The sequence below is a fragment of the Strigops habroptila genome, chromosome 4 (assembly GCF_004027225.2).
Source record: "Strigops habroptila isolate Jane chromosome 4, bStrHab1.2.pri, whole genome shotgun sequence".
NCBI classification, from domain to species: domain Eukaryota; kingdom Metazoa; phylum Chordata; class Aves; order Psittaciformes; family Psittacidae; genus Strigops; species Strigops habroptila.
Window position 1 is genome coordinate 55,175,868 of NC_046358.1, and position 25,375 is coordinate 55,201,242.

The 25,375-nt window shown below is 40.6% G+C and overlaps 1 protein-coding gene across 2 annotated transcripts; it reads right to left on the reverse strand.

Moving 5' to 3' along the window:
• Window positions 1–2,824: 2,824 nt before the first annotated feature.
• Window positions 2,825–23,630, reverse strand: RIC3 (RIC3 acetylcholine receptor chaperone). 2 transcript variants are annotated; one of them, XM_030482920.1, is made up of 6 exons: window positions 23,431–23,630; window positions 15,750–15,973; window positions 15,118–15,196; window positions 12,858–12,951; window positions 6,230–6,378; window positions 2,825–5,121 (listed from the first exon to the last, which is right to left on the reverse strand). In XM_030482920.1, exons 1-6 carry the CDS (start codon window positions 23,576–23,578, stop codon window positions 4,631–4,633), a joined length of 1,185 nt encoding a protein of 394 aa, XP_030338780.1. In that variant the 5' UTR covers window positions 23,579–23,630; the 3' UTR covers window positions 2,825–4,630. The 2 variants fall into 2 exon arrangements, with proteins under 2 accessions (XP_030338780.1, XP_030338781.1); XM_030482921.1 differs by having other exon boundaries at window positions 6,230–6,375; window positions 23,431–23,613.
• Window positions 23,631–25,375: the final 1,745 nt, after the last annotated feature.

A 25,375-nucleotide genomic window follows, 5' to 3' on the forward strand; every position in this document is an offset into this window, starting at 1 on the left:
TCTCAAGAATTACTGAATTCAGTGACACTATGACAAGGTTTTTTGTCATTTTTCTTTCTTAAAGCAAACACACCAACCCACCTATTTTCAAAAGCACTGGTTATTCTGTCTTTTGAACTGCATAGCACAAGTCCATGAGGATGAATTCCTATATTTGGTATCACTTCAAATACTTTCTTGCAGGTGATAGATGCTTTTCAGATTAGTAATCTGTGTTACTACAATTTCCTTGTTTTGTTTTAAGCTCGCTGCTTTATTTTTTTTTTCCATCTATAACTTTCATTTGTCTCAAACATGTACAGGATTTTCCATAGGGAGAGACACTCCAGAAAGCTAAGTCAGTGAAACCTATAAAGTTAATGCCTGTGAATTAAAGTATGTTAAATCCCTGTGTATATGTTCTCATTTCGAAGTAGGGTGGCCTCCAATTCCAGTTGCATAATCCTCAGCGGGAATATTCATCACATTGCACAGTTCAAGGTTGTTGGTGAATTTTAAAGTGCTGAATAGGTGTCTGACCAAGATACTGGAGAACATATGCAAAAGGATTCACATTCTGTATTCTCAGGGTGGCAGTTACGACTTACAGTGCAGCATTTCTAACAGTTGGCTCCTTGAATTGTATTTGCAAAGTTCAGCACCTACACACTACAGGCCACATGTCCCAGTGCCTCTTTTTCTACTGCAGTGGTTTTCAGTGCGCTCTGATTTATTGCCACCTGTATGATGATGAATTTAAGCTTCCTGACAACACTGTGCTTTCTTTGCATTGTGTGGATGCCAGGGATCTGGGGACTGTATGCTGAAAGCAAGTGCTTTACTAGGGTAGCAGAGATTGATGCTAGGAGTATGGTATAAATGATGCCAGTATAACTAGATTTATTTTTACAGTACCCATCAGAGATATGCTTGTTTCTCAGAAAATAATCTTCCTTTCTCTTTTTCTTCTTCATTTGCATCTGCCTGGATCTGGAGGATGAGAACCCCTCTTAGCATTCACACAAGCAGCCACCACATAAGAAAAACACACACAACAGGTTGATTACGGATCGGTTTATCACTAAGTAATGCAGCTATTACATGCTAACTGTCATCCTGCTGTGTAACAGTGCATGTTTTGACCTGTGTGCTGTTTCCCATCCCATGTGCTTGGCACCAGTCAGAGGATATGGCTGCAAAGATGGGCATGGAAGCTTAGCATAGAAACTGCAGAACCAAAGCCATTAAGATACAGCTCTCCTAATGCTGAAGAAAGAGCTCCTCCTGAAGGCAAAAACTGGGACCTGTGGCTCTTAAGTTATTTGAACTTTCCATGTGTTTGCATCGCATATAAGACTTTTTCATTATACTTGCACTGTCTTGAGCCCTAAGCCCAAAAAAAGGAACATACAGTCCAAGGAGTGCAGTTACAGAGAAGCAGACAAAAGTACAAACAAGCTCCATACACAGCTGTGGAGGAATTCCAGCATGCAGGCAGGGAAGCAGCATGTGCTGGGGAAGGGCTGCAAGGTGATTTCTTGCTGGAGAATTAGCACACTGCCTGGCATCGCTGAGCACAAGTAGTGGATTTTAGTATTCATTGATAGACTGATGGTCACTGGTTATGTTGCATAATATTGGTAAGACCTCTGCCAATACCATTCGTATGTCTCCTAAACAGTTTATGTGTAGATTTCTCCACGATGACATTTTCACCAATTTATTTCTATTTCAGGCCTAATCCAAGGCCTGCTGGTGTAACCGAAAGTTTCTTTCTAACTTCTGTCGTGTCTCTGTAATGCCACATTTGCGTGTCTCTGCAGGAGTCCTAATGTCTTCTTGTCTGTCTTTGTTTAAAAGTGGGCTTACCTGGATCTCAGAAATTGGGCATTACTGGCATGAATACTTCAGAAAATTTCATGTGTAAGGAAGGCTCTTTGCTCTTATATACAACCCATGAAGCCTTGTTGACATTCAAAGGGGTATCTAAAATATCTATTGGTGAAGAAGTTGACATCTTCTGTTAAATGTGCTGTCAAAGTCTCTGATGTCATTACTGCAACTAAACAGGGTGTTTAGAAAACATACATATATGGTCTTAAAACATTTCCTTTGGTGTTATATGAAGATTACTCAGTCTTCTCTGCCACTGTTGAGACTGCCGACATAAACAATGATAACAATTTCTCTTGGCACTAATTATTGCAAAATATCTCAAAGAGCCTGTTATTTGAAACCCCTTTTAAAATAATTTTGAACAAGTGAAATGTTTCTTTGGAAAAAAGATTAAAAAAAATTTTCTCTTAAATGCTCTCCCTGTAAGTGTCTGTATCTGTTACAGACAGATAGACATCTGCTTCTCCTTTTTCTTTTGAGCTGACTTCTCAGTGGGCTTGATCCATGCAGAGTGTCAATCCGTACCCCATCATTACAAGACTGGGGCTTTTGTTTCTCCTGTTTGAACAATTTCTAATACTCAAGAGTAGGAGAAGAATGGAAAAAATATCTGTGGAGGATATTTTGTAATTCGATATACCTTTAGAAGTATCTCAGAAAGCAACTACTTTAGAGGTGGTTAATTTCTGAGAGTTCCTCGTAGACACTGACTTGTTTTTGTATTTCCCAACACTGTCTTCATCCCACTAATGACAGTCTGAAAGATCCAGTGTTTGGGAGCAGCTGCAGAAATACCCATTTTAGAATGTGTTGGGACTGTATCTGCCTGCAAAAAAAAAAAATACATCTTTGTTTCTGACTTGTTTACTTAAACTTCGAGAAGTAGAAAACGTAAGTAAAAGTGCTACATGAATGTTTCTGTCCCCATAAAATTAAAAAGCAATTTAGATAGGGTTTTTTAATTATTTTTTTATTTCCACAGTTAACTTCATCTAATTAATCACTTTGCCTTTCTTAAATAAACCAGTGATGCACAGTAGAATTCGAGTATGTTATGGTCTAGATTTCCTTTACATTATATGGGGTTTAAAGAGTGGAAAATATCAAAACTGTTAAAAGATGTCTTAGCCATGAGAACTAATATTTAATCAGTCATTTTTTTCATAATGTAATACGTTCGCTTGTTTGCACACAAAACTGTCTTGACCTGTTTTGAGTTGTTGGAAATCTCATTTTGGTTCAGACCTATGTAGAGTTTTAGATAAACCTGCAAGAATGTGCTTTTACAAAGTAAATTTTTTAAAGAAACTCTTTGGTATTCTGTAGTAAATGTATTTATTTACCAGTATGTGCAACAACTGATTTTTGTATTTTCACATAATTTACCTTGTGTATGTCATAGAGGTTCTGGTGTTTGTCAATACAGAACACTGTGCAGAAATATTAAACTTAATTTGTTTGAAGCAACTATGTCTTTCCCTGCGAAAGGTCAGAAACACCGTGATAAATTACCTACATAAAGTATGGAGGTTATTTAACATGAGGAGTTTCCAGTGCTGTTTATACTGTATTTTTGCCTTTAAAGCTAATACGAATTCAAACCAAAAGTCAGTGATCCCACTGGTGGGAAAGGGAGGCACTGCAGCCTGTGCAAGGTCTCCCAGCACTCCATATAAGAGTTGCTGATGGCCAAGTGTTATGTGGGCCCTCCTTCCCCATCTTCCTGACCCTGCCCCTGGAGCACGTGGAGGTGCCACTTCCTCTGCACAGAGCCCAGAGTGAGACAGGGGGAGAGGCCCTTTTGGCAACATCCTTTGGGTCATTGTGCCAGTGCCACGCGAGGAGTCTGTCGGAGGACACTGAGGGAGGTCCCTGGGGCCTGGAAGTGGCGGGGTTTCTTTTCGGTCTGAGGCTCACCCTTACTCTCTTCTTTCAAGTTCAGACCTTCTCGCTGCCTTTTGTTCTTTTAAACCCCAGGGATATTTTTAGTGTTCTTCTCTAACACAAAGTATGGTCCAATTCCTGCACTCATCTGGGAGTTTCATCAACAACATGTTTCACTACAGCTATAGGCAAACCCAAAGAACAACTTACAATGCTTCAGTCTTGCTCATGGAATCCATAGATTAGGCTACTGGTCCTGCAGCATGGAATAAGCTGGGAAATGAGCTGTGGGTTGGGGCAGCGTATGAATCTTGTGGACTGTAGCGACAACAGTTTCTTGGGCGTACAGCAGCAATGACACAGTTGAGAAAGTCACGTGTGTGACTATGGTCTGTTCTGCTGACCAGTTAGCATTCAGGTAAGAGAAAGAAGGCATACTTTCTCCTCCAGCTTCCTGGTAATCTCAAATATATATGGATTTAATTAATTTTCATAACTGGTAGCACACAAATAGATGTTTTTGAGAAAGTCGGAAGAGACATTTGGTGAACTCTGGAATGACAAAGTGCAAAACCAAGGATTTTTTCTTCAGAATTGGAAAGAATCACAAATTTCTGAACCAAATAATCTGCTCCAAGATACCAGACTCCAAAAAGCAAGGACAAAGAGCTGTTGGCAAGGCTGTAATAAGCCATGACAAGACTGCATGAAAGAGGGTATTGGCTTCCACTTCAGGTAGATGATGTTACTGATTTTTACCATGGGAATGAAATTGTTACAAGGAGATGAACACAAAGAAGTTTTCACTGGGAGCAAAAAATACATGAATAGCAGTTTGTGACCACCTACATAACATTGGCCATTGTCCCTATTACTCGAGTCCTTTTGTGTTGCGCTTTCTCAGTGTGCCTGTTTCATTTGAATCACAGGTTTTTTTCTTTTTCAGTGCTGCATTTTCATTTTCTGATTCCATAGAGAGATCCTCTTGGGTTGACTCTTCTGCTTCGCTGCAGCTCTCAGAGTGAAATCCAGCATTCTCTGCTATGACAGCAGGATCGTCATCCTCGTAACAACAGCAACACTCCTTAGTGCTTTGGCTGTGATGAAGGTCCCTCTCCTCTTCACTGATGCCAGTTACCTCGTCCTTTTTCTGCATTAAATCATGACTGCCCCTTCCCATGATGAGATCAGATAGCAGGGTTTCATTGCACAGAAGCTCCTCATCTTCCATGCCCTCCATTCTCTCTGCCAGCTCTTCTGCGGAGGGCTGGCTCAGATCAGGGTAATCTACCAGGATTGTGTCCTGTTTCCTCGTGAAGCAGTCAAAATTATCATAGACAGGATAAGTCTCTTCTGGATAACCTAAGGATTAAGAGAGTGATATGCAGCTTGAAGTGTTACCAGCATTTAAAAGTAGTACTGACTTCAGTGACAGATGCATAAGTTTGTTAGAACAGTAGATTTTAGCACTGTCAGTGTAAGTCTTATCTATTTAATGACATGTGTACATCACAGTATTAAATCCATGGCAAGAATATGCAAAACATGAGTTCTTGGGAAATGATGAGACAACTCCACTTATTTTTAGGGAGCCAGGATATCAACCCTGACTTTCAGGAGTAAGTATCTGAGTTTTGCTGAAAGCTATGGGAGCTATCAGTTAAAATTGCATAATTTAGATCTTTAAATAAATCAATTTTTTTGTTTGTTTCTGTTTACAGATTGATTCATGTTTTGAAGACTTTTGCTATAAACAGCATTATTTATAAAGTTGAAAAAACAGATATGTGAATTATTTTGTGCATTTCATTTTAGAAAATGCATCATGAACTTGACTTAAAACAGAGCTCGAGGCCACTGTTTATGCTTTATGTTTTGGATCATTTTTGAAAGCTTCTTAAAGAACAAGGAATTGAGTCTGCATTTAAAATTATGATAGCAGCTCAACTAGGATATCTTGAAAACACATTTATGTAACAAGTAAACACCAAGGAGGGGAAAGGACATGAAAATACAGAGTTTTTGAAAGACAGACTTCCTGGAGTTCACTTTTATAACATTGGAGCAAACAATTACTAATCAAAAGTAAAAACTGTAAGTTATCCAAAACATATTGATTCTGATTTCCAAGGGGGTTATGATTTTGTGTGAAATCTAGCCCAGCAAAGAAAGGGAAAGACACTAACCTATAGCAGCCAAGACCCAGAAGCAGATGGAGTGTATGTGAATATTCATATGCCACTTTGGCAGCAGATAACATAGTGATTACACTAAAGGAAACGCTGGATACCTCAAAATGCATTTTCTTTCTATTATGGTTGGGAAAACTAACCACCTCTTGCAAAGTTTAGAACACTGACTTCTGAAAGGAAGAATAAAGTTAACAAAAATGTTGAAAGGATCTGGGACTATAAGTAATCCTAATTCAGTTTTTCTCGTCAGGGTAATGGTAAGAAAGGCCCTTGCTTACCTTCCCAATCCTCCATGTAAGGAGCTTCTTCAGCTTCCTTCTCAGGAGAGTTGCCATCTATGAATTTTCCTTCTTTCATAACTCTAGTAATTTCTCGGAGCTGCTGAAGTAACCTTTTCTCCTGGTCTGTTGTAACATTTTGAGTCCTGCTAGAAAATATTAGACACCAGAATTCAGTCCACTATTAGTACAAATTACTAACGCAGTTTGAACCCAACTGTTTCGTCTGTCCCAGCAGTACAGTCTGAAGAAACCTGGCTGCAGTATGATCACTGTTCAACATCTGCATGTTGTTTGCACTTCTGCTTGGTATAAATTTTATCCATTTATCCAGAAAACCTACAAATTTAAACAGGTAAAGGAAGGCAGGTACAGCCAATGTGAGAGCAAAGTGAAAGTGACACAAAGGGAAGAGTTATGGTACAAAAGATACTACAGAAATTTCTGGCCTTTAAAAGAGGTGAGAGTGAGGGGGGCATGCCTTGTTTAAAGCATTATAAGAAAATGCAGTTCAAAACGTATGCTACCTCTAAAACAGGTTATAGGGCCGATCAAAATGTCTCACACAGACATGAGTCTCAAGAGTCTATTGATACCTAATTATGACCACTAAATGTATCATCACATTTGCTAGGCATCATTAAAAAATGTCAGTTGGACAGATCATCATGTTGTTATACAGAGTCAACAATGCTGCTTGCTGGGGAGGTGGAGCGAGAAGAAGGAAGATTTATAAATGGTGTTATATTTAACTTTAACTTGCCCTTTAGAATCAGATGGAGAGTGGGAGAGGACTCAGATTTTTATCCAATTAAAAGCAAACTATAATTTTGACTGGTTCTACACTGTTGATTCTAGTAATTATTACCTGCTGCTCAGGTAATACAATTACTGTTGTAACAAAAATGCTTCCAACAGATAAGATCATGTAGTCATTACATGTTATTTTCTTAGGTAAAAAAAAATAGTCTCCTAAAAATATTATGGACAAAAAAGCATTTGGAGGGTGGTGATCTGAGGGTGGTGATCTACTGATTAACTCAGTAGGTCAGAATAAGAAAGACACTGGCTGTACTTATGGGTGAAAATGGCGCTTGTTTCATCTTGAGTTTCAGTTTGCTCTTGGGCAGGTGTTTGACCTCTGTGTAAGTGCCACTTCGAGCCTCTCAGGGGACTGAGGCACTACTCTGGCGCTCTTTTGAATCCTGATGTGTTTTAGGCAGGACCCATTGCCCCTAGTTACTCAGAGAGGGTGGTCCCTGGGATGCGCGGAATGCTGAACTATAGGCGGTAAATGACGTCAGAGTGATGATCTCTGGTGAGCTACAGACCATCAGACAGATAATCTCCAAGATTAGACAGCTGCTCAGGGAATCTTAGGGGTGAGATGGGAAGAGGGGAGCTGGAAACAGATTAATGATTTTGGATTTAGGTGATTAGTATCTACCTAAACCTTGTTTCAGGTACCTGAATTCTCATAACTTTGAAAACTTGTGGCATCCATCTTCAGTTCTTCCTCTTACTAACTGTTGTGACCAGAGTAGCACTTTTAAGAGGTACTTTGTGCTATCCTACATATCCGGGAATCATAGAATCATAGAATCATAGAATCGTAAGGGTTGGAAAGGACCTTAAGATCACCTAGTTCCAACCCCCCTGCCATGGGCAGGGACACCTTGCCCTAAACCATGTGGTCCAAGGCTCTGTCCAACCTGGCCTTAAACACCGCCAGGGATGGAGCACCCACAACCTCCCTGGGCAACCCATTCCAGTGCTTCACCACCCTCACTGTAAAGAACTTCTTCCTTATATCTAATCTAAACTTCCCCTGTTTAAGTTTGAACCCATTACCCCTTGTCCTACCACTACAGTCCCTAAGGAAGAGTCCCTCCCCAGCATCCTTATAGGCCCCCTTCAGATACTGGAAGGCTGCTATGAGGTCTCCACGCAGCCTTCTCTTCTCCAGGCTGAACAGCCCCAACTCTCTCAGCCTGTCTTCATACAGGAGGTGCTCCAGCCCTCTTATCATCCTTGTGGCCCTCCTCTGGACTTGCTCCAACAGCTCCATGTCCTTTTTATGTTGAGGACACCAGAACTGTATGCAGTACTCCAAGTGAGGTCTCATACTCCAAGTGAGGAATGGTGGTGACATGATAGTAACTCCACTAAAGGCAGCAGAGTCATACTGGTTTAAAGCCAAAGAGATTAGCATCGTACTGCTGATTTGTGCAATGGTGATCACAGTGCTGACCCTGGGCTAGATTCTGTGCACAGTTGCACTCACAGTTGTCTGTAACTTAGTTTAAGAGCAGGCCCATTGGTTCCATTAGCAGCTGCCCAGATTAAACTGATTGAGATCACAAAGGTAAACATCACTTCTCTGTGCTTCCCCTGAGAGGCATGCTGCCCCACAGTTTGAAAGGCTGATATGCTCCCAACGTTATATGGAGGTTGCACTGATCCTCCTCAAGTTGTGGTGGCAGTTTATTCCACAGAAAAAGTGAAGGTGTGGCACAGCATCTTCTCAAAAGCCTGGGTTAGGCAGGTATAGAACTTGAGATGTGAATTAAGAGACACACAAAAAGAAATTATTTCATCAGCTAGCAGCCTTTGACAGAAGATGTAATAGAACTGCCAAACTAATCCTCCTCTTACAGACAAAAGTGTATCTAATTTGAATATATATCACCTGGATGAAGATAGGTCTATCTGTTTAACACAACGGGGAGATATGCCAGCTCAGATAATAGGATCAATCAATGCAGCTGCATCACTGTGGTATTTCATATGGAAAAATTTCTAATATGCTGGATAGTCCCATTAGAAAACACTACTGTCTTATTGTAACACAAGGGCTCCGTATTTCAGAGTATTCCTCCTTCAGACACCTTGCTTAAAGGACAAACTTCTCTTTAGAGAGGGAGAAACCAAAGCCCATGCACTATTTCTACTTCATTTAAGGCCTCTAGGAAGACAGTGTAGAATGCTGGCAATGTATAAGACATCTGGCTGCCTGCATATGGGGGATTTACCAGGCTATAATGCACTTAAGACCACTAAGAGGACAACAGATGCAAAAGGTTTACAGTGTAAGAAAAGGTCATTATTTTCACTTTGTGTGCTTGTAGCTCCAACACAGCTATTACTTTTCATAGTGGCAATGCACTAACAGGTAAAGGTTTCTTATTCTTACACTCAGATCAGAGCATTTCCTAAAGAGCTATCATGACTGCAGTGAAAATCCATAATCTAACATGGTATGTCAGACGTGTCAACCAGTATGTTTTTTGATTCATGACCTGAAAATAATCACTATTAAAATGCAACAATAGCCAAAAATGGCACTCCACGGATTACAGCCTCCCTCTTTCTTCCATATTACATTTGTTCAGTTTATAGTAAAAAGATAATTTTTTCCAACTGACAGCCTGGTAAAGAGGGTTTTAAAAGCAGGTAATTGAGCTGATTATTTCTACCTCTTACCTAATCACCAGAAATTGAGAATTTTTTACAGGAGAGTGTTGTACAATACTCTCCTTGAGAAAAATATTTACTAGTATTTTTCAATTTAAAGTGGTTTCAAAATGCCAAACTTTTTACAAACAAACAGTGGTGAAAAGACTATGGGTAAGACATCCATGAGAATGGGTAGGGAAAACTTTTGTACCCATTATATCACTGTTCCAACACTGAAACACTGCTAAAAGCCTAGGAAAAAAGCAGTATGTGTGCTTTTAATGTGGAGAGCCCTATTATAGCCATCAATCAAGTCTTTATTTCTGAATCACCAAATTTCCAGCAAAGCTTTTCATCTCTGCTGAGAGATACTGGACTATAAAGGTCTACATTTAGAGACTGGAGATACTGAGGTCCCCTTAGTGATAGGATGTGATGATAAATTATAAAACTGTGTAATTTAAATTTACAACCTGTTAAAAAAGGGCTGGGAAGAGTGCTAGATTTTCTCAGAGCTGTGAATCATTATATCCTTAGATGCCATACGCTACTCACTTAAATACGTGCATTAGGTAACAACTATCTTTGTCTGTCTCAGTTTAGATTTGGTTATGTTGCTGAGGACCTGGCCAGGTAGTTCTTTCTTCCTCTTGCTTTTCTTAACTTGCTTCTAGTCCTTGCTACTATATGCTAGGCCTTTTTAAAAGAATCTGTACTTGTACTTTCTGAAAGTAAGTTTTGCATTTCTGTAAACTGTACTTAAGGCTGTAGCAATTCCAGTTAGTATGATGGCTTGGAAGGAGGTCTTCTTGGCTGGTTTGGAGGTTGGTCTTCAAGCCTCATAAAAAACCCCACCAAATCCAAGTTTCTGCCTGCCTACCTTCTACAACATAGGGCTGGATAATACGAGCTATCCCATCTGAGAAAACCTGCTAATAGTATTGAGACGTCTTCCAGCCTCATTCACTCAAATGCTTTTGACAGAAAAAGAAATGGGCAAGACACACCACAGTGAGAAAACAGCACATACACTTGCTGCAGAAGAAAGCAGAATAAAATCACACAGCACAATATACACTACTCCTTTGAAAAAAGCTTTCTTTCTATGGTACAGAATAAACTGTCCTTCCAAACTTATCCAATTTCAAAAGCAAGGGTTTTTTTAAGAAAATACACAAAATTAGAATGTTTTTGGATTCTAAAAATCTTCACCAGAAGGAGAAAGCCAGGAGGAACCCTGGAGCAGTTCAGCCATGAGAAAAATACTCCTGAAGTACAGTGAGAGGAAAAGAAGAACAAGCTCAGACCTCGGCGCTGTTGCAAACACTGTGTTACGGTGATACATCGTTTTTGTGACAATGCAAAATACATCCTTTGGTTTGGTTACTAACACTTCACTTAGCAGGCTGGGAGTCACTTTGCCATTAGTATAATGGGCCATGGTCTCACCTGGGTTCTTTCGGCATTAGTTTAAATTTCATACCAGTTATTTCTTCCTCTGCCTTTTCTGTTGTAAGGATTTATGTTCAACTGCATATTAACAAATGGGGCTCAAGTCATTTTTGCTGTCTTCCTCTTTCCTTTTTATTTAAATCTATCAACATCCAGATTGAATAAGCCTAGCACTATACTCTGTGCCCTAATTACACTTTTTAACCATGTGTTTTATTTTAAGACATTCATCCAGTATTACTGAACTTAATGAGTGTCACAGGATAGATTAAGAAAGTTTCAAAGTCTGGGTGTATTTTAAAAACAGCTATTTGCTCCATCTAGAGGTGCTATTTCCCTTCTCTTTAAAGAGGCTACATAAAAAATTTTTCATTAGGTTCAGCTTCTGATTTCCCCTGAGGCCTTTAGATCCATCTATATAAATAGTTTGGTTGAACAAAGAAGGGAAGTTCCACTAAATAGAGGCTCTGAGCCAATAAGACAGAGTGGAACAAACACTGGATCAGACCCTAAACCCATTTTCTCAGCAAAAAATATCCTATCATCTGAGAGTCAGCACAGTATCTGGGCAGCTCATAAGGCTATTTCTGGCAGCTTAAAGGTAAGCATAGAGCATTGTGTTAGCTCTCCAAAACAGATGGGTAATAGGCAAAACAGTATCCTTCTGTTTCGCTCACAAAGCCAGGGCAGCTTAAGGGTTCTCCTGCTGGAACCTGGAATAACACAGGCAAGTCTGGCACTTCATCTTGCTGAGATGAGTGCAGCCACAATACAGGGCATGGTGCAAAGTGGGCAGAACTACACACTCAAAGAGAATGCAGTTTGAAGCATAAATGAATATCATGTGCAAGTTCAGCACAGATCTGTTCCTACAGAATGGGTTAAACCAGGCATTGACAGATCCAAACAAAGTTAACATGCATTACAACCTGAACAGTTATTTATTTTGCTTGCAAACATCACCTTAATATTCATGGTATTTAAATTTTCAAACACTGCAGTTATGCATTGTCCTACTGATGTGTTGGTACACTCCTTATGAAAAATGGACTTGTTTCCAGTGTTTCTTTATAACATAGAATAGTGATTTCAGATTTATAACAAACAATAAACATAATAAATTTTTAAATCCTGATTTTACAACTCTTATTTTTTGTTATGTTTAGAAGCAAATGTATGGATTTACTGGTTACAGGGTGGAACTAAGTTATGGAATCAGATTATTATATAGTTCTGTCCTTTAACAAATATTTTATGGCTATTCTAACAGGCATTTACATAGATTGTAACAGCATTTCTATTTAGAAAAATAATTCATAGAACCAGAAAATAACATAAAACAAATGGGTCTCTTAGGAATTATTCAGAATATTATCTTGGTCACATAAGACAGGTTGTTTTATATACTTTAAATGTAGATGTTTTGTTTTCTGTTTACATGTACCCATCATTATCTTTCAAATAATGCACTGTACAAAGGGGGGGGGGGGTAGATGTAGTTGCTATTCTGCTTAAGGAGAATGGAGTTGGAAAAAATTATTTATTTTAAATCTAGATGCTGAAAAGATAAAAACTGAAGAACAAAGAGTGTGATGTGTAAAATCAAATTCCTACAATTTGAAGTAATAATAAAATGCTATTTTAATATAGCAAAAGTAAGAAAGTTTAATTTCTAATCAGAGCAGAATCTCTCCTTAAAACACTGTAATTTGAGACATACCTGTCACAGTTAGGTCCTACTCTGTTGATTAATTTTTCCATCGCTTCTTCTGTCTCCCTCAGTTTTTCCTGGAGTTGAGTGAGCTCATAGTCAGCTGTAAACCAAACAAAATCCCAAGATCTCTCAGTAGAAGCTTTGAAAATGTATCCCTGTCCCATTATCACAGGTAGCACATGCTGTACCAAGCCAAACTGGTTGTGAGGAAACTAAAACATGCAGCTTAAAGAGTTCTATGTACTTTTCCTGGTATAAGAAGGTGAAGTCTATTGCTAATGGTAATAGGACATGCTGAAAACAACTTCTTTCAAAGGCTTCCAAGCAACCTCACAATAGAGTGAGTGGGCCACTATAAATGCCTTGGACATTAAAGTTAGGGAACGGAAAATACGTTTAATTTTATTTTTTCTCCTAAGGAAACCATACTGGTTTACTGTCTATTGCTGAATTAATAGTTCTCACGGAATTTCTCTGTTAAGTCCTTGGGAACAGAGACAAAAGGCCACTTGAGCATTTTTAAGAAGTCTCAAGGTCTGAGAAACCACATCTTTATCAAGGAGAATTAAGTTCATGGGCGTGATGACATCCAGCCAACCCTGAATAGGTGTGCCGCGGCAGGAAGCGAGTGCTAACGGTCTGCCAGGCTTACCAGAATGAACAACAGCTAGCCACGTGGTGCCTGTCTGGGAAACAAAGCATGGTATGTCCATGGTTGCACCTCTTTACAAAAAGTGTGTCTGCACTACAATAGTAGACACACATGCAGACATGCAGGAACAGCCATACTGGCTTTAATGTAGCCAAAAACTTTAACAGTAAAGATGCAACAGCATGGACATCAACAAGAAAGCTTAAGCTCCTTGTTTGGCTGTTGTAGCTCATGCTCAAAATCCTCTAGCTGAGACTTCATTGTTCCCCACTGCGGAACAAAATGAAACCAACCTAGCTTAGTTAAATATTCAGCTGCCACAGGTACATCCATTTAAGCAGCACAAAGGCACAACAGAACTCCAACATAGTAGGAATAGAGAAAGCCATCCACAAACATCCTGCTTTTAGAAAGATCTCTATTCTGCACAGAACATCATTACTTAATGTATAACTGATGTAATTGTTTTGCATGTCTGAGCCTTTAAAAGTAGGGGAAGGGAAATTGACATAGAAAAATCAAGTTACTCCCTTGAAGTCATTATGTAAATGGTCACCCATCTTCAGGTTCCTAGTCCAGTGACTTGTCCCCTGCTCTGCTACAGCTTACCATGAATGCTTTAGGAATACAAATGAAGAGCTCTAGAAGACGACTGAATAATCTTCATCACTGGTTCTTTGGGTTATAATGATGGCAAATGTTTAACTTATTGAAAAGTTAGTTTCTCTTACCGAGCATTAGAGGAAAAAATACAATTACTGTTGCTAATAAATTGCACAAAATTTCCAGGCACAATGCAGACCAAGTGCACTGAAAACACAATCTATAGTGCTGAGTACATTAGGTATTCCTAATATACACATTAATGTCAAGGTAATTACAGCATGTTAAAGAAAATTACCTACTGGAAGCACTTTCTATAAAGCCCTAAATACTTTTCTTCCCTATTACAATTTAGCCAGCTAATTTAAATACTGTTATGGTACCTACTCATCCAATCTTCAATAGTAAGCTTATTAATTTATCTAATAAATGTCTACGAGTAGTTGAATCTACCCCCACCAATTGTTGTTTAGGTAAAATCAAAATAATATTTCAGAATACTATTTGGTTTCCTTATTTCACTCATGAAAACTTCGAGCATTGCAAAAGGGGAAGGGAGAAAGTAAGGAAGTGCCTGGTGATGGCTAAGAATTCACAAATTCCAATAAATGAAGCTAGCTTTTAATAATATCTTTATATACTATTACTAGAATATCATGGATTATAGAATAATTATAGATGGACATCCTATTATCCCTTTTTAATCATTAGCTACATAGCTTTTCAGCAAATCTGTACAGTTAATTCAGTGAACCTCATGAGAAGCCATTGCTTCCAGGGGGGCTTGGGATCAGTCTACTATCGCAGAGTCTCATTAGCTGAATGAGATTAGAAAGCGACAGTGCAGTAATTCACTTTAACTCTTGCTCATTCCAACACAGAAGCTTCTGTCTAGTTCTTTATGGGGGAAAACAACAGCTTTACAGTGTGCTCAGAACTTGAAGAACACAGTTGGACTGTGCCTCTACACAGTCAACAGCTACATAGATGTAACTCAGAAGTCATACGTACTGATTTTCCTCTTCATGTTTCCAGGTGCAGCAGTAGGGCACTTCCGCTCTCCAGCAGTAGTTTTCCCCTTGGAAGCCAGCTAATGAATGAAAAAAGATGACCCTTCTATGAGTTATTGCAATAGCAATATATAAGCCCCAAATGCAACAGAAAAAGGATAGAAAATTGAAATATGCTAGCAAGTAACTACAGAAAAGCATGCACAGCAGCAAAACCAGCAACCACGAAAGATGCCTGGGAGATTGTACATAACACAATACGTGACATATACAGTATATATAATATGTAGTCACACATAAAAAAAGAGAATACTATGGGTATAGTGAAAATTAATCTAACAATGTTCTAGACATACACAATTTCCGGGGGGAAAAAATATCCTTAAAACAATTGTGTGAGGTCAGAGGCCAACACAGGATTGCACCAACCCACCCCCACATTCTCAGTTACAGTCTTTACAGTAGCAAAACTCCCAGGATACACCAATCTTTCAACCACCAATCAAAGGCCCAGCATGAACACTTGTGGGGTTTTTTTGGAGCTAGGCTGAAATGGAACCAGAAATGGGTTTTGCTGTTTTGAGGGTTTTTCAGTTGTTATTTCCCTGACTTTTCCAGTTATGTTGGTCTTACCTTAAATAAAATGTACAGGATATATAAGAAGATGCCAAATCCATATATAGGGATAATCTGCCCCACAAGACCTCTCCCAGTTCCACCAGTGCTTCCACCACCACTTCCACCTGCCTTGGCTTTGGCAACTGCTTCAGCAAGGTGAGACCTTGGAAAATGAGGGGTAGCTCGGCTGTCGGGAGCGGCCTGGTAATGCATCCTCGGTGGAAAGCGACCAAGCTTCCCTGCAAAAAACCACACAACCATTATTTTTATTATATTATTTTTTACCCTTTTACAGGCAGCCTACAACTGCAGCAGGTGCGGCTGACCTATTTTCTCTACTTTCAAATGCACTGACGAATAAAGTAACTTGTTGGACTGTAAGTACTAAGTCTGTAAACTCAATCCTCAGTCACTTATTATATGTAGTGCTAGGAGTTAAGTATACACAATTACTCTCTTGATTTCAGGAAGAGAAAAAGCTGGCAGGGCAATTAACAAAATACAGATTTTAATAGGTATATTAAACCAAAGACCCTACGACTCAGCATTCCTAACAGGATGAAAACCTGAAGTCTCACTTCTGGTTCTCTACTAAAAAAAACAACCCAACAATGTACCAGTTTTCTGCTGTAAGCTTGATGTGTCAATATTACACAAAGGCATGTTCATGTATAAAACCATACATTTACTATCTGTACTATTACATGTACTACCCATCTACATCCTGAGATATGACTGCAGTGTTTGCCCAGTATAGATTTTCAGCTATTGACATATGAAATAGTATTTTGCCTGATTTTGCCAAATGAACAATGGAAGATAAAGAAAAGTGGTAGCACCTCAAACGGTTCTGCTTAAAAAGGTGTTAGCTAAAGCAGTGTTAAGAGGAGATTGTATATAGCTTTGGACATATTACCTTCAGCATTTTAGAGAGAAAAAGATGGTTTCTAGCCTTATAGAGAGGCAAAGACAAGAAACGAGAGTAAGGTTCAATGAATGCATAGATGCTACAATAAGACTGCAGAGAGCCTGAAACAGTGCTGTGGATGATTTCATTCAACTGAAATGCACTAGAATCTCAATAAATGTAAGCTCACACATTATTCTATTTTCTTGCTGCCATCAATTCAACACTTTTGCCATGAAATTCACTATTTTACTCCTCCATGTAATTGACATCCTTCTTTCTATCTCCATACCCCGCTTGGACTTGGACCTGCACTCCCCTTCACCAGCCAGGACTGAACTGAATTACTCAGCTCCTCTGCCACCGAGTCTGGTGGCGGGAGGCAGTGGATGGAAGCACCAGAGATGGAGTGTGCCAGGCTGGGCTGCAGCTCATCCCCTGATGCCAGCTGCAGAACTCCCTGTCCCTGGCACACACAACAGGAAAGCCAGGCAGCCTGGACCCTGCTCACTGGCACTGGGGCAGCCTGCATGCACTTGTGTAAAGAAAATGAAAAGCAGGTTTGAAACAGCACTAACTAGTTATTTGAAAATAACTAACTTTACTTCTGTGAGTACCCAGCTGCAACTATTTTTATGAGAAGCAAGACAAGAGAAAATTAAATTAACATTTGCTCTTGCTAGGAAACACCATCATAGGCAGCTAAATTCCTGAGCATAGAAAATTACAGTAAATATATATTAGGAAGTGATATCAATAATTTGTGAAGTGCTACTATTAAAAACACATTTCCTTGTAGGTGATGGCATACATTCTTTCAGTGCTGTAGCTTTTAGTGAAACTGTCCAGGTATACCACCACTGACCAAAACCACTCTCAGATTAGCTCAGGGTTAACTCTGAGGAAGCTTTATCATGCACTTTAATATTAGTGAATTATTCAAAGTCTGTGATGGAAAGCATAGCATCTTCTTTACAAAACAGTCCCATTGCTCCAGCAGGAATGCCTTGTAGCAGTAGGTCACCGTGGAAATAAGTGTGATGTCGTGCAGAGAGCAGTATGACTGAGGCAGGAATGAAACAGCAGGGTAGATAAACCTTTGTAAAACATCTTACACTCATGCAAATATTTGTTATTAAAAAAAAAAAGATGAAGAAAGCAGAAAATAATTGACATAGGTGAAACTGTATTTAAAGGAAATAGTTTTCTAATTTATTTACAAGGCCTTGTTTGTGCTTTAAAACCTTCAATACAATTAAAGATAATCAGGCCAAAGGGACACATACTAGTTTTTTCATTATCAAAATAATTTTAAAGGTGAATTTCATGGCTCCTATTTCTAAATCTACTGATTTTTAAACTTTTATAATGATTTCCTATTTAAAATATATACATGTTATTTACCATAGCTTTTTATTGTGAAACACCCATGCAAACTGTAGAGGAAACTGTCAGCACAGGTGACTTAAAAACAACATATGCACAAAACTGTGAAACACACAGTATATAGATGGAAATGCATAATGATTTGGATGCCACTGTCAAATGAACAAGGGACCTTGTGCTATTAAAAAACCCAGCACCTTAACCCCATCACCAGTAGGTGATGTGTCCAGATGCCACGTTTCCAGGGATGAAACAAACCACTTTCAAATGGAGACAACCACATACGCTCCATCAGTAAAATCAAGTGACACTTCTACATGAGCATGGAAGGGCACGCTTTGGGTCCTTGTTTTGAATACACCCTACCTGGCTTTGCAATCTTTTTACCTAAGGTTTACCCAACACATTTAATAATTTGTCAGTTTAATGCTTCAAATCAGCTTTGCAAACCAGCTACAGGGCAAGCAGAGCATGCTTTGTCTAATCCTGTCCCTTCAATAGCTGCAAGTCCAAAAATGAAATTATGCCCTAACGTTTATGTTAAGAGACTGTAGGTTTCTGAACGTAGATGAAGTCCTTAATAGCACTATCTCATTAGAATTACTGTGGGGGTTTTAATCTTTTAGCAATAGGAACACTCAACAGAAAAAAGCAAATCTTAAGAAGTATATTTATAGCACACAACAGCCAACCAGCTGATAATATTCAGACCATCCAAGTATCTGTTTTCCAAGAAAGCTGTTCTGTGGTTCTGTTCTAATGGGATTTAGGAATTGCTACTGAGCCCAACTGGACTATTTAAAAAGTTATTTAGACTTAAGTTATTGTATGATTCAGCAACTCTTAGTCTAGATAATACATTTTTCTTTGACATCTGACCAGCTGTAAAATGCTGGGATACAAACATACACACATGTATAATAAAAAAAAATAAGTCTGACATACAGTACATATGGGCTGTTGCTGTGTTAAGTTTGCACTCCATTCATCAGGAAACTTATGATACATTACTCCATTTATAAAATGTGCATGTTCTTCAGAACCCAGGCAGCGTAGGAGGTGGGTTAGAGATGGGAAATAGCAGTCTGGGAAGTGCATGTGACTCCTCCAAGCTGACAGCAAAGGATGCTGTTCTCATTGCTCCTCGAATCTCCACTGTGAGGGACAGCACCCACAGTTCTGCCTATTCTCTGCATTAGGCGCTCTGCTTTTTTAATTTGTTTCCATTCCAAAACCATGATTATACCACTTTGGTTTGGAAATGCTAAGATTAAGTGTGGTTTTTTCCAAGTAAGACTTTTACTTTTCCTTGCTGTGTATGCAAAACCAGCCAAACAAAAAAACACAGCCCAAGAGCAAACAGCCCAGAACAAACCCAGCTAGATGTTTTGCAAAAGCTTTAACTGAAAAAACATGTGACAGTGGGATACAGAACTATCCTCCTGCCTCAGCAATGCAAATTCCAGTCCTCAAACCTATTTTCAAACTGTACTTAGACTCCCACATTTAGGGATGCTTATTTACATTAGCTGACATTTACATTTGCCTGGTAAAATGTTCATCGTAGTGACTAAAAAAGAAAACCAGCACTTTTTCAGAGAGTCCCAGGGATCAGCAATGAAATATGCTTCTGTGAGAACCAGAACATTTTTCTCCCCTGCTCTGTTGGACTTGATATTTGAAGAAGATGTGTGCTCTAAGCAAAGCTTTTTCCGAGTAGGCTACGCAAGACCTTCCTCTCTGGTAGATGCCAATAAAGAGGCATTCATACTGAAATCTGAATCTCAGGACACTTGAATCAATCTTTAGTCCCTCTCAGCAGTGTATTTTTATAAAACATTTATTTTTTCTCCCTCTGTCTAATGAGATGAATTGGCCAAAGGCTTCCAAAACTGCAAGTGGTAACACACAGGAAATCACATGGGCTCCATGATAAAGTAACTTCATCTTCCCTTGACTGAAAGTGTCCTCCCAGGTTTTCTTGCGTAACCTCCGTGTTTGGTATAATAGCTTAGGATAATATATACAGAAATTGTTTTCTTGACATTTAATCTAAATTCTCCTTCAAGCCACTATATCATTTCTGCTGCTATTCTTTAACACTCTCTAATTTCCCCTACTCCTCTGCCCACAGAAAGACCAACTAACTAATCCTTTATATAACACTACAAGTTCACATTCGGTTCATTGTTGAAGCCACTCTCTATTTCAGTATTATACACTACCACGAGACCCATGTTTTAGATTTTTTACACATGTAGTCATTCATATTTTTCTCTTCTAAATCTTTTTATAAATATTTCTCATTCTGGGAGACAGTCTAACATCAAGATGAACTGGACAAACAGTATGCATTCATTTAATTCTTGCTCTTCTACTGACATTTACAGAATAGCTCTAGCTGTGCTTCCAACAACGCAACTTTAGAAACCTACACAAAAAAGATTAGAAGGAATGACTTACTTTTGAAATCCTTACTGTAAACCACCGCATTGGTGTTTTTAATGGATATAGCCAAATGCTTGAACATTTTCTATTAAATATTGCAGGTAGAGGTTAAAAAGGAAAAGACAAGGACTACCCCAAATGGAAACAAACATCTTAATTTTCTTAAGGAAGGTCACCTGCAGGCCACTGATGTATGCATTGCACAAATCCAAGCTGGACAGAGGCATTACCTGAACAGTCATGCATTTTTCTGGTAAAACTGATGCCACTTGATTGTTCATAAGAATACAGACAGACTAAACACCTGTTGTCATGGAGCTGAAAGGTTTTTCTTGAATTGCCATCTTGGAGAGTAGCTTTACAAAATGCATGGCGTATATTTGTGAACAGTAAACTTAAAAGTACTTTTAAAATTGCTAGTAGCTCACTCTTCCTCGTTTCCAAAAGATTAAAAAAAAAATCTAATGCCTGCCCATGAAGTAAACCAGAAATGCGATACATTCACAGTGAGTTCTTTAAATAAGTTCTTTCATATACATGAAACTATTACTGTGATAAAGAAAAACCTTCCTGTCTGAAAGATAATATTAACCTCTATTAATATAGAAGCCATGTTCATCATTTTCCTAGGAGACCTCTGAAAATGGCGTTGTTGGAGGAAGCACCATTCCTATGCTTAAAGCCTGCTTGGATAAAAAGTCTTCTTGGTAACACCGAGTTCTAACAAATGGTAATAAACCTTAAGAATGTTTTATTCAGAGGCATTTTGCCCCCAAGACTACAATAAGCACTTTATTAACTTCACGAATGACATGATTACTCAAGTCCCTGAAACTTTTGTCAGGTAACTGCAGTTACCAGTTCACTGAAGAGGATGACTAATGACAGTGATATGAATTGAACTGTTCAATCAAGATTTATTCTTCCAATAAAAAGATAACTTCAGGTGAAATAAAGTTTGGTCTACAGAGCAGGTGTAATGAAATTCTTGCTATCAAATTGAAAATATGGACTATAAATTCTCACCTGAAATGGATCAGCTGAGGTGAGGTATCGCATCCTCAGCCAAATACAGGTGCCGGGCTACAAAAGGAGCATGCCAAGCGCTCACTCTGCACCAGGCACACACTAACCCACGCTGCAGTGTCATCTCCTGCAGGGTGATGGAGAGAGTATTTACACTACGTATTTATGATGGAAAGAGTATTTATGTTAAGCATTTAATGGTGGCTGTGATTAGTCAGCTTATGACAGCACTGCTTAAAGCAGGCCAGGCTACAGCAGGTATGAACATCATTCATCAGACAGCTGTGACGGAAAGTTGGGGCAAGTTTTTTGTTTTGTTTTGTTTTTTTTTTTTAAGCTATTTTTTCTGTCAGACCAGTTCAATCCAGTCCAAAGAAAGAAGACCCAGAACATTAACCACAACTGCCTAAGACTTCACTGCTATGGGAAAACAGTTTGTCAGACTCCATCATCTGGTATCACTGTGGGATCAGTCAGGAGCTACACAGGGTCAGAAATTAACAGAGAGACAGGTACCAGCTCCCAGAGAATCTGCTCCCATCCCTGCTCCAGGCAGGTGTCTCCACTGTCCTCACAGAGCCCCTGTGCTGTCTGCTGGGCCTCTGCCGGGCCCTCATGATACTGCTCTTGAAGTTCTGCCAAAAAAAACCCCCCATCAGCTACGGTGTTCAGAGATTCTGCAATGAAACTATAAACCTGTAGATCTACAGAGCTGATGAACCTATATTCAAGTTCTTAAAAGACCAAGAATACAGACAACGGGAGAGTAGCTATAGTATGTTAAGTCACAGACTGCAGTTCAACGTAGCTGTTTCAGCAGTAACTTCAGCCTAAGGTCCTTAAAAAATCCTGGCAAAATGAAAACAATGTTGCGGAAGGGTACAGTCACATCAGTACCAGGCTATTGCAGATGCAGAAGTGACTGAACAGGAGTCCCTGTGGGACACCATTCAGTACCACCCAGAAGTTCTCTGGGCTTCCATCAGACTCGCCTTTGGCTTGCTGGCAGCCCTGGACAAAACTTCTCTACCAAGACCTGAGGCTATGACTACTCCTGTGAAGCACCTTAGGGAGAAAAACCTACAGCAGAAGGCAATGGGCATAAAGAGAACGGGAGATGCTTGTATGAACCTATTCCTCTAGAACTTCAGACGAAACATGCAGTGGGAGGGCAGGCAAGAAGGACATAGCATGAGGGACAGCACGGACAGGACCTGACTCTAAATGAGCCATTATGTGCACATACATTATGGTGCATGAAAGCCAAGTTTAAAATACTGGAGTAGAAAAATAAATAATGAAGACAATTCAAATGAACTTTTATTTCATGTGCAACAACAAAAGCATTCTGTACAGAAAACAACAAAGTAATGAAGCGTTCAAATAAAAAGTGATGTATCACAATGGGAAAAAAGAAAAGAAAAAAAAAGTGGTATGTGTCTTTCCAGTAGCTTTATACCCCACTTACATAAAACAAACTGAAATTTGGAAGATTTTAAGCTATCTTTTTTTGAAGGGAAAAGCAAAAGGTAAACCACAGAAGAACAGTAAATTCAATCTCTGACATGCCACACATCGCTAAGGACAGCATGAGAGTGTCGCGGGTAACACTCATGGGAAGGATGCACTACGCTACGTTTCCATACCAGGCGGCAGCGCACCCTCCAGACGCTACGTACAACCGGGGCCCGCTCGCACCAGGCCGGCCGCCGGCACCAGCAACCCCGGCAGCGGGGTCCTCAGGGGCCGGGCCCTGCGCAGCACCGCGGCCCGCCGCCGCCGCGCCCCGAGCTCGCCGCTGAGTCGCCGGGCAGCCGCCGGAACACGGACCTCGGCACACCGGGCCGGGAGACCGGGGCTGGCAGCGGAGAGCGACCTGCCCTCGCCTCCGCGGAGCCGCCGCCGGCGGGGCCCTCCGCGGCCTCTTACCCTCGGGCGGCGCGGGCGCTGCGAGCGGCGCAGCCCCGGGCTCCTGCCGCCCGCCGCCCCGAGACAAGAAGGTCCGCGGCAGGAGCAGGGACACGCAGAGCACCAAGCAGGAGACCACGGCCACCCTGCAGCACGTCGAGTACGCCATGACGGGCACCCGAGCCGTCACCGGAGCCTGGCCGCGCCGGTAGTCTACGCGCAGATGCGCACATGCGCCCTGCGCCGGCGGGAGCCTGAAGGAGGCAGTGGGCGGCCCCGGGCCGGGCCTTGCCGGGGCGGTCTGGAGCGGCCTGAGGGGCTGGGTGTTGGGGAGTGGGAAGCGGGAAGCTGAGTTCGTGGTCTGGGCTTCCCACTCCCCCTGTGGAGACGGCCCTCAACCAAACGCAGGCCAGGGCGGGAGGGAGCGTTTGCGTCCCCTCTTAGTCCTGCCATAAGTGTTTTCCAGACTCAGCCTCCCCCTTGGCTGTAGCACTGCAAACGCTTAATGGGGGAAAAGATACAAAAAAAGACACACTTGGACAGTTTTTTGTTGCCTGTGAAGGGGTTTCGGTGGTGCCGCTGCTGGTGGCAGCGGTGGCAGGACACAGCCCTGGGTGCTGGAAGCTCTGCACTTCCTGCCGCGCTGCGAGCCGATACCGGTGCCAGCAGTGCGGTTAGGGGTGCGCTCCGCAGCCTGGGATCAGCCAGAACCTTACCTGGGGTAGAGCTGCGGTTGCGGGGGCAGCTGGACTTGCAGCAGAGTGGAAGAGTTTGGCTCAAAGAGCTGATTGAGGCCACAGCTCGCCTGGGTTATCCATGTGGAATTGCTTCCCTCCTTTGAGCACATGGGACAGCTGTAGAAAAGTCCAGACCATATTTAAAATTAATTCAGTTTACTGCAACTGTCTAAGAAATTTCAAAATTATAAACGTGCATATATTTTCAGAAGAGAGGTTGAAATTTGCGTATTGTCAATGCATTTGGATAAGTTGCAGCTGCAAAAAGTCATCCTGAAACCACCTTCCTGCTGTACTAACAATAAAAGGTGGAAGTAAGAGGGAAGTTCAGTGTTTGTACTCGTTCGTTTTCAGCGACTTAAGCAAAAAACTGCCAGTCATGTCAAATTAAATTATATGGTTTTGTATTTCCATTATATATATATTACACTGTATTACTGTAGTTGAATTAGACTATTTTCCATGGGGTCTGGGCTGTGACTACTGAATTTAACTCACTTTACGCAAGAGCTGCCCTTAATTAGACTTGAGCTGAGAGCAGAATTGCTTTGACTAATGCTGCAGACCATTGCAGTAGCAGAATACCAGACTCTTAAATTACTACAAAAGAGATAGCTGCTGTCTGAATAGCTGGAACTGGGTGGATGATTCCAGAAATCATTCCCACTGAGCACCTCAGCTGCAGGGAGACAGCAGCCCTTGGCCAGGTCCTGCCATCCGTTACCAGACTAACCTAATGGACCATCTCCTTCCACAGCTCCATCACCCACCACTCATTCACCAGATCTCAGGCACCTCACAGTAGGATTTCTGGGAGTCCCTGCTCTGGTCCTAGAAATAGGAATTGTGGGAACTATCGTTTCAGTGTCTGTGCCTCTTTTCTAAACTGGCCAGCAGTTCTTGATGCCTGCAGTGGCAAAGTTAGCATGTAGGGGCATCGAAAGGAGTATCGCCCTGATCAGAAATGTGTCATCAGTCCAGTACCGACGAATAATTCACTTGATCTGTCATGAAAAATGTATTGTTCTCTGGCAGTGATGTACTTACCAGGCAGCTTTTGTCTCTGCATGGAGGAGGAAAAGATTTTTAGCATAGTACAGTGGTGAGATTTTGCAGTTGCTTTGGACAGTCATCCTCAGCGTCTGACGACTGAAGTTACCCAAAGTATCAGTCCTTAAGCCAAATGCAAACAACCTTCCATGACCACCAGGAGAACACCACTGGCTTGG